Source organism: Dendropsophus ebraccatus, chromosome 3, assembly GCF_027789765.1.
Source record: "Dendropsophus ebraccatus isolate aDenEbr1 chromosome 3, aDenEbr1.pat, whole genome shotgun sequence".
NCBI classification, from domain to species: Eukaryota; Metazoa; Chordata; class Amphibia; order Anura; family Hylidae; genus Dendropsophus; species Dendropsophus ebraccatus.
The window spans coordinates 106,572,965-106,582,251 of NC_091456.1; the positions used below are offsets into that span (position 1 = coordinate 106,572,965).

The 9,287-nt window shown below is 40.6% G+C and overlaps 1 protein-coding gene across 9 annotated transcripts in view; it reads left to right on the forward strand.

The window, feature by feature from the left end:
* Positions 1 to 7,993, forward strand: part of DAZAP1 (DAZ associated protein 1) — a 46,022-nt gene extending 38,029 nt beyond the window's left edge. For 7 of the 9 annotated variants that reach the window (XM_069962436.1, XM_069962441.1, XM_069962437.1 and 4 more), the window contains one exon: positions 6,996 to 7,993. In XM_069962436.1, coding sequence (XP_069818537.1) covers positions 6,996 to 7,168 — 173 coding nt within the window. In that variant the 3' untranslated portion in view covers positions 7,169 to 7,993. The remainder of the gene's footprint in view (positions 1 to 6,995) is intronic. The other 2 variants (XM_069962440.1, XM_069962442.1) reach the window with 1 other exon arrangement.
* The last annotated feature ends 1,294 nt before the right edge of the window (positions 7,994 to 9,287 follow it).

The following is a 9,287-nucleotide window of genomic DNA, read 5'->3' on the forward strand; positions in this document are numbered from 1 at the left end:
CCTAGCAACAGATCCAATTGTGGAGATCTACTCGTAATCCACAATGATGTCCCTTCTTATTTTTTTTATTTCACATTACACAATTTTGAATAAAATCTGAATATAATCTTAGTTTGCGGTCAACAGCTGGCAGGCCTATACTACCTCTTAGCTTATGTACATTTTCTTTTTCGTCACTTACCTATAAACTGGTTAATGCACAGCGCTGTGGACCCCCCTATCAGGGCTGTTGCAATAATGCTTTTTTTTTTTTCTAAGAGCACTTACATAACAAAGCCACCTCAATACAGCTGCAGCTTTACAATTTCTTTTTTTTTTTTTTTTTTTTTTTATGGAACAATGGGCAGAGGACATCTGCATCAAATTTCCCTCGCTTGTTTATGTAGTTCACTCTAAAAAAAATTTATATTTCTGGGACAGCAAAAAGAAAGAAATAGTAAAAAAAAATATCCTTCCGCTACCACTTTCTTTGGGAGTCATCCTGTGAGGTCTTTAGGTCTCCTACTTAGTCATCTGGCTGCTACCTCCTAGATGGACTCATCTTGACAGTGACTGCCTGTTCAGCCAATCGCTGACCTCAGCATTGTCCCGTTTCAGTCAGTGATTGGCTGCTTCTTCTGAGAGAAACAGCCCGACCAGCCAGAGTGTTCAGTTGGGGGACTCAAAAGACATCACAGGAGGAACCCAAAGAAAGTGTGTAAGGCGGGCATGAGTTTTTATATTTTCTCTGTGACCCCAGCAATATATAAGCAATTTTTAGTACCCTTTAAATATATCTGTGGCTTTTGTGTTTGTTTCCATTCCAGATCTTAGTCATTCTTTATTTTATACATGGATGCAGATATCTATGTATAAACGGAATAGTAGTCAACGAGATTGATACCTGTTATCTGTTAAAGGGACCTTGGAAGCGCTTACACTTTACATCTTAACTGCTCTGCTTGTTTAGTAGTAATTCTCTAAGGACACAGTAAAATTGAAAAAAAATGTCACATGGTTTCTGTCACTGATTTGTATTCAAAAATAGCAATAGGCAGGGATTTAGCAAATACATAGTTTTTCCTCAAGTTTGTGTAGTTTTAGTGCTGTTTCTTAGCAGCAGCTTTATTAGGTCACATGCCTGTTGAGTCAGTAAGCCACAGCCAGAGCTCCAACTCCTGAGTTTTATCAGGGACTGACTCCTCCAGCTCCGATCTAGAGTTCCAATTATGGGCCATACAATAGTTTACTGTTTTAGACTTATTAAAGGTCTACTCTTTCCTGTGACTGTAACAAAGTACAGAGTTTTCAAATAAATAGCCAGTCAGACACCAGGGGAGTTATTTATCACACTGGTGTAAAGTAGATCTGGCTCAGCAGCTCCTTCTTATGTACTACATGATTCTGAGGTGACTCCTGAGTGAATAAGATATAAAGCAGATTCTCCTGTGTGTGCAGTGGATGCAGCCAGTCTCCAGCCACCATGTCATGAACTCAACCCTACACTAGATGGAGCAGGTGGTCTTTTCTGCTGAGTGTCTTCTATGTTTCTAACTAACTTCTTTTTACACAAAGAAACACTGCTAACAATGCCAGATACCTGACATGGGGTCGGCATTAGTGATATAGAGGTCAGACATAGACCCATATTTATCATCTCCTGAATCATTGCAGCCCCACAGGAAATACCCGTTCAGCCAGTCAGTGACTGCAGCAGTGTCCCGCCTCACTCACTGATGGGGACTTGACATCACAAGATCGGGAGCCCAGCGGTGGACCATACATGGCCTCCGCTTGAAATTGCCTTAGATTCCCTAAGATAATGTTATGCATGAGGCGCAGTTTTTGTTTACCCATGTTGCATTTGCAACAGTAGCATAGAAGATGGTTCTAGCCCATTGCATTCAAAACTTTAAAGTAAAGGCTCATGTACATGGCTGTGTTACTGTTCAGTACAAGTCTATTTCTATACCTCTGCACGCCTTCAGTATCAGAGGAAATCGCACAGAAGTAAAATTATGGCATAATCTTATCAAATGCTATGCTACAGAGAGGGTGCTATTACACAGGCCGATGGTGTCCCGATCAATACTGTAAACGAGTGCAGATTTGCTAGGTTATTGGACCTATTACACAGCCCGATAATACAGACAACCTATAAAGTCCTGCCTACATTATTCTATAGTGCAACAAAAAAGCCAAAAACCAAAAAGATTGCACAATTAGGTAGAGGTATACAAAAAGTCTTTATTACAATAAATCAATTTCATAAAAACAAATAAAATGAAATATGGGATAGAACACAGAGGTCAAAACCAGAGGGGGAGGAAGTCATCAGTGTGGTATAACAGTGATCAAAATATAATATACTGTGGTAGAAAAAAATAGAACACTACCATCTAGTGGTCATTACTTGTATGGCAGGGAAAGAGGCTCATAACAGTTACACAAAGCCCAGTGATTGTAACAAACCATAAAACATGTATATTGTAGACGGGGAAACTGTATGTGACCCCCCAAAAAAAAGATTTGCAATAGTGCAAGTAGATACATTTTTGTGTTCAACCTAGCATACACAAGTGAAAAAACAATGTGGCCATGCACAGATTAATTGTACCACAGGACCAACACTGAAGTCTTATCCCCCGTCTGGCACAACAGCCCGACGTACGTTTCGCTCACTTCATCAGGAGCTCCTGGTAAAGGCTGCGTGGACATCGCCAACTATGTCCGTGCAGCCCTTACTAAACAGTTTTTACATTACCTATCCACGCTTCCGGTCTCCTCCTGCGCTCTGCATGCTTCCTCCCTGGTCCCAAGCGCTGTGGCTTCAGAATGGCCTGTCTCAGCTCACAGGCCGCTCAGCCATTCACTGGCCGTGAACGTGGATAGGTAAACTTGTTTGGTTGTCAGCCACCGGCCATGGATCACTACTATACGTAAAGATGCGCGGTTGGCTCTTGATTTTAAAGCGTAACTGTCATTCAGGGTAATTTTTCTGAAAACATTAAATATCAACAGTACAAGCCATTTTAAGAAACTTTGTAATAGGTTTTATAAACCAAAAGAGTTTCCTTCTGTACTGAAAAATCAATCTCCCAGCCTCCCCCCTCACTTCAAATGAAGCAGGATTTCTGTCTCCATTATGTGGCTATGGAGAGGGGAGGGGCTGTTAGGAGTGACTGAGCATGGAGGATTTCTGCAAAGCACAACACCCTGCAATCTTCTCTCAGTAAGTTCATAGATAAGCACTGACCTTTCTGACCCCTGAATCCTGCGTTTTAGGTGCCCAGAGAGTCTACAGACAGCTGACCTTCATGTCACCTCTTCCTGCTCCCTCATCTCCCTCAGCCCCTCCCCCCTTCATAGGCTTACAATGGAGAGAGCAGAGCCCGTCTTCACTGGCTTCTCTGTAATGAAGACGTGTTTGCCTGATAATGCACAGATAAGAAGTCGGGGGGGGGGGGGGGGGGGGGGGGGGGGGGGGGGGGGGGAGGCTGGGAGATTGCTTTTTGAGTACAGAAGGAGGTTTTTTTGGCTGATGAAACCTATTAGTTTCTTAAAATCGCTTATACTACTGATTTCTGCAATAAAAAAAAAAACATGACAGTTACGCTTTAAGTCTGGGCCTAAATAAACAATCAGCCAGTGATAGTTTCATCGGCCTATTATCGCTCCGTGTAGAAAAACACATTTGTAATATGGCAACACATTAAGCCTTATACAGAGTCAGCACAAATTAACTGAAAAATAAGTAAAACTTATATCGTGAAAGATATAAAATGTAGCTATATATAGCCAGTTTTACTAAAAGTAGGCGCTTCACTTTAATAGAACAGGTAATATTGTGTCAAAGAGAAGTCTGTCTATAATTTTATGTATGTTTCTATTTAGTTTGAGATGTCTATGATGTAATTCTGTGTATATTTGTATGTTCACCTATTAGCCTGCTGCTTTGAACACAATATTAAAAGGTATCATCTCGATTTTACTGTTGACTACTATATTTCACCCCTTTAACAGTAGTTAAAAGGGTGAAATCCATGTGTGCACATACCACTTGGTCATTGTAAAATGTCCCTGAAAAATTAATTCTAGTTATAAAACTAAGGCTGTACTGAATGTTTTTGCTCACTGGGATTGCTCTTAAAACATGCAAGATAAATATGTACATTTAGCCACAGATTTTAAGAGTTATACTGTCACTTTCAAAAATCTTTGACATGTCAAAAGTTTTGATTGGTTGTGGTCCTAGGTGTTCATACCCCCACCGATTGCTAGAACAAGCTGCGAGAAGCACTCTACTAAACACTTCTCTACTAGATGAGCGAACCTCGAGCATGCTCGAATCCATCCGAACCCGATCGTTCAGCATTTGATTAGCGATGGCTACTAAAGTTGGATAAAGCTCTGTTGTCTGGAAAACATGGATACAGCCAATGACTATATCCATGTTTTCCACATAGCCTTAGGGCTTTATCCAACTTCAGCAGCCATCACTAATCAAATGCAGAACGATTGGGTTTCGGATAGACTCTAGGTTCGCTCATCTCTATTCTCTACTTGTCTCACGTCATAGGACAGACTCTATGGCAAGTCAGTGGAGGTTCATAGAGGTTTGAACACCCTGAGCCAACTAATCGAAACGTTGCTTAAATGTTTTAAAATAGTAATGCTTTGTAACTTCTTATGCTAAATATATTTGTTAAATGCAATGCATTCCAATGGTCACGTGAAATCTAGAAGTCATTTGTGCAGCCTGGTCGCACAGTTACTGGGGCCTTGTATAGGCTGTGTAAACTAACGCTGATCTTCCACCGGCCCTGATTTGCTACTGCCCGCCAGGCCGTGTAAAGTAGGCCCTTAGGGTTCGTGCACACTAAGGAATTTTCAGGCAGATTCCGCCATCCGCCCAAAGAATGGATAAGTCCGCCCCATTCTTTGGACGGGCGGCAGAATCTGCCTGACCATACAATAGTCTATGGGATAGGTGGAGAGTGAAGCGGGGACGAGCGTCAGAATCCGCGGCAAGTTATCTGCCAAACATTTTTTGCCACAAAGTAAAAATTTATATATTTACATATATTTACTTGGGGCCAAGCTCACACATGGTGAAATAATGCATTACATTCGGGTCTTGGTGTAGAAGTTTGCAAAACATAGTGCATGCTACATTACCTAAAGTGTGTGTTTTTTTTTTTTTTGTTTTTTTTTTTTTTTATAAATTATATAAACTTTATTACCAAAATTCAATACCACTGCAATAATCATGCAATAAATTTTGGCTGAAGCCACCGCTAGCCGATTTTAGGATTATACTGCTTTACTTCATGTACTGTACATGCTGTAGATTTTATGCTGTGTAAATCAATATTAACAAATAGCTGAACACTGCAAAACATTAGCAACATAAACTCTGCAGTGTATACAGTACATATGAATAGATCCTTTATAAATTGATCTCAGTATAAAGGCAGTATGCAGCACTATGCTTCCTCTTATGATTGCACCTAGACTTTTAACATAGGAATGTTAAATACATTAAAAATATCTCATATTAGTAAGCCTTGCAGGACTGCTTGATTTGCTGAACTCATGCAAAGAGGAAGCCCTTCTTGGGACCTCCATCTTTTAGTGGAGATTTTTGTTATTTTATTTGTTCAGCATTAAATTTGTGAAGAAATTTGTCTGATTGCAAAGGAAAATACATTGCATTACTGTACCCTTACATTGTGGAAGTTACCATGCTTTCTTAGGTTTGGTACATACATTTTATATACAAATACACTAACAGGCCCTTTTTAGAAAGGAAAATTAGTTTCCCAACAATCTTTTATATGAATACTGACTTAATGGAAAAACTTACTAATAAAAAGTTAGATCTTTTAAGTTACAAAAGTCCATGTGTGCAGTGTTCAACTTTTTACACAGCCATCACTATAACACTATACAAAATTGAATTGAAATTCATTGAAGTCTCTGTTCCGATATTTTACTGCAGTTATTGTACTTTATTTGTTGTTGCACTTAATTTTTTATTGCACTTTTTCGTTGCAAAAGTGATATTAGTGTTTACTGTAGTTATACCAATTTGTATACTCTTTCACTTCTATGAATATTTAATGTCCAGCACTATGCATGATCCTACAATAGGAGCCCTTAGTGCATTTCTTATGCAACTAATCCTCAGGGGCCGTGCAGCAGGTGTTCCTAGTAGTCTTTCTTGGGACCTTGCATCGGTTATCCATGCGTACAGCTCTGGTGGAGCAGCTGTCACCAGAGCTGTACGCATGGATAACTGAACATTTCTATTAAAGGATTATGTATAGTGCAGGTCCTTTTAAAGCGACTCTGTACCCACAATCTGACCCCCCCCCCCAAACCACTTGTACCTTCGGATAGCTGCTTTTAATCCAAGATCTGTCCTGGGGCCAGTTATTGCCCGAAAAAAAAAAAAAACTTTTAAACTCGCAGCCCGTGCCAAACGGAAATATCTGTGCTCTAACTTTGCACCACCCCTCCGTCCCTCCTCCCCAACCTCTTCATCATTAGGAATGCCACTGGAACATTTTCTCCATGCTGATCATTGCACAGGTCCTTAACGATCCAGCCCATGTTCAGTATTCACACAGCTGACAAATAGAAGACAGTCTGCCTGGAGCATTCCTAATGATGAAGAGGGGGGACGGAGGGGTGGTGCAAAGTTAGCGCACAGATACTCCCGTTTGGCACGGGCTGCAAGTTTAAAAGTTGTTTTTTAGGACAATAACTGCATCACTTGCCAAACGGACCCCAGGACAGATCTTGGATTAAAAGCAGCTATCCAAAGGTACAAGTGGTTTGGGGGGACAGATTGTGGGTATATCTTTTTGTTTTCTAATTTAATGTCATTGTAGGAAGTGGCAAGGGTTGAAACATTTATATAAGTGTGTGTTTAATCATGTACTGATTTTACTGGGCGCACCATGTATGTATGTAATCTATGTGACCTAATTATGTTGTTTTATTATTTTTAGGATATGGACAGGACATGAGCGGGTTTGGACAGAGTTTCTCGGACCTCAGCCAACAGCCCCCATCTTATACGACAGGACCCACTGCACCAGCATCGGCAGGCCCGGCCGCTGGGGGAAGTGGTGCGGGACGAGGGCAGAATCACAATGTGCAATTCCACCCTTACAGACGTTAACATCAGGGAAGCGTATGCACGGAGGAGACAAGAGGATACATCCACCTCTGAACTTGTGACAATCACCTGGTGAAGACACATCCTGCTAGAGACTTTTGGAGGTTGTACGTTTGAAGGAGAAGCTGTGGGTGTTTGGACTAAAGTTTTTACATCTTATTTTTGACCCATCAGCACAAATAAAGCCAATGAGTCACTGGTTCCAAACAGGGTTTTGAAAACATCTGCAGCTTTAACAGAACTCTTCAGGTTTATTAGTTCATTTTTTTGTTTTCCTTTTTTTGGGGGGGAAATATTTTTTTTCTCTGAGCCTTTGTTTTACCATGACTTGTAAACTTTTATGTTCAAAGATATAAAGTATATACATTTAAAGATTGTGAATTTTTTAAAAGAAAATTTTCTACTATGTATGCAGGTTTATTTTTTAATTTAATTGCAGGGTTTCCGGTGACACTGGAGTTCAGACAAATTTTAACTCCTTGCTTCTGAATATATTTTCCTTAATTTTATTTTATTTTTGGGGGTTGTGGGTTGTTGAGTGCAATAAGTCAGCATCTCCGAGTTACCCAATGAGTTCCTACTGAGTGTAATTCTTAATTTTGTTACTTGACATGAGGCAGAGTGCAGGAAACAGCCACCTGCTCTAAAGTCACTTATGTAGAGACTTGATATATGCCCCGTGCCTGTCGCATCCTTTTTGCTGATATTCCGGGGTAATGGAGCCATCTCTCGATGTAAATTCCTCAGGCTGAAGGTTTGCAGTGCATTTTGCACTAACTGGTGAATACCTCCTGGTTTGAATAAAGAAAAAATCCTTTTGGATTAAAACTTGTCCTTTTTTTATTGTGTGTGTCTGTTTTTTTCTTTTTTGTTTTGTTTTTTATATTGTGTTTTTTTAATGTCATTGTTTAGGGAAATCTTAGGGCTGGGCTACTAAATTCTTGCTTATTCAGTAGTAGCCTTTTTTTTCCTATGTAACTGTGCTTGGGGCACAGTAAATAAAAGGAAAACCTGTAGTTATCTCATCTTTCCCAAGCCTCATTCATGTTGGTTCCCCTGCCGCGCTGGACTTCCCCATGACTGTGATGCACAAGGACTTTCCAGTCTAATGTCAGCCATTGATTGGTGAAACAGGAAGGTGGTTGTGTGAAACAGACACTTAAAAGTGCAGTGAAGTGGGGTACGTAAGCCATTTAGTTTTTTTTTTTTTATCTGCTAAAAGACTAGTAAATCACATTATTGAAACAAGGGAAAGATAGCAATTCATTAAGATAAATAAAAAAGCGCTGAGGAATTATTTTCTTTAACATGCAATACAAGAAGGGTTACATTTGCACATAACAGGATTGAATAATCAAAATTTAAAGAAGATTAAAAAAAAAAGTCTTGAGACCTGCTCACTAGGGGTGACTCAAGAGGTAGTAAGGGTACTATTACACAGAACGAGAATCGTCCCTATCCGGCTGATGATCGTTGATAAAGGTTCTGACCTAGACTTTTCGGCCACCAACCGCGCACCGCTACGTGTAATAGCAGTGCGCGGCCGGTGCCTTGACGATTTGCAAAATAAATACATTACCTATCCATGGTCCAGGGCTCCTCTTCTCCCCAGGTCTTGTGCGCTGCAGCTTCATAGTGGCCTGTCTTAGCTGACAGGCCACTCAGCCAATAACAGGCTGGGACCACCCCGGCCAGTGATTGGCTCAGTGGCCTGTCAGTTAAAACAAGCCGCTCTGAAGCTGCAGCGCGCGGGACTCAGGGAGAAGCAGACTGCAAGAGGATCCCTGGACCTGGGATAGGTAACGTATGCCAGTTTAGCAAGGGCTGCAAGGACATCGGTAAGGATGTCCACGCAGCCCTTGTTAAACGATTATGGGCAGTGTAATAGGCCCAGTAAACGAGCATAGATCAGAGCTTGTTTACTGTTATTGGGCCATGTAATAATACCCTAAGAACCTCTGAGTACAGGTACAGTGTAAAAAGTGCATGGAACCTTTGGAGATAGTTATGGCCAAAAGTTTTAAGAATGACACAAATATATTTTCACATGATCTGCTGCCCTCTGGTTTTTATGTGTGTTTGTCAGATGTTTTTATCACATACAGAAATATAATTGCAATTA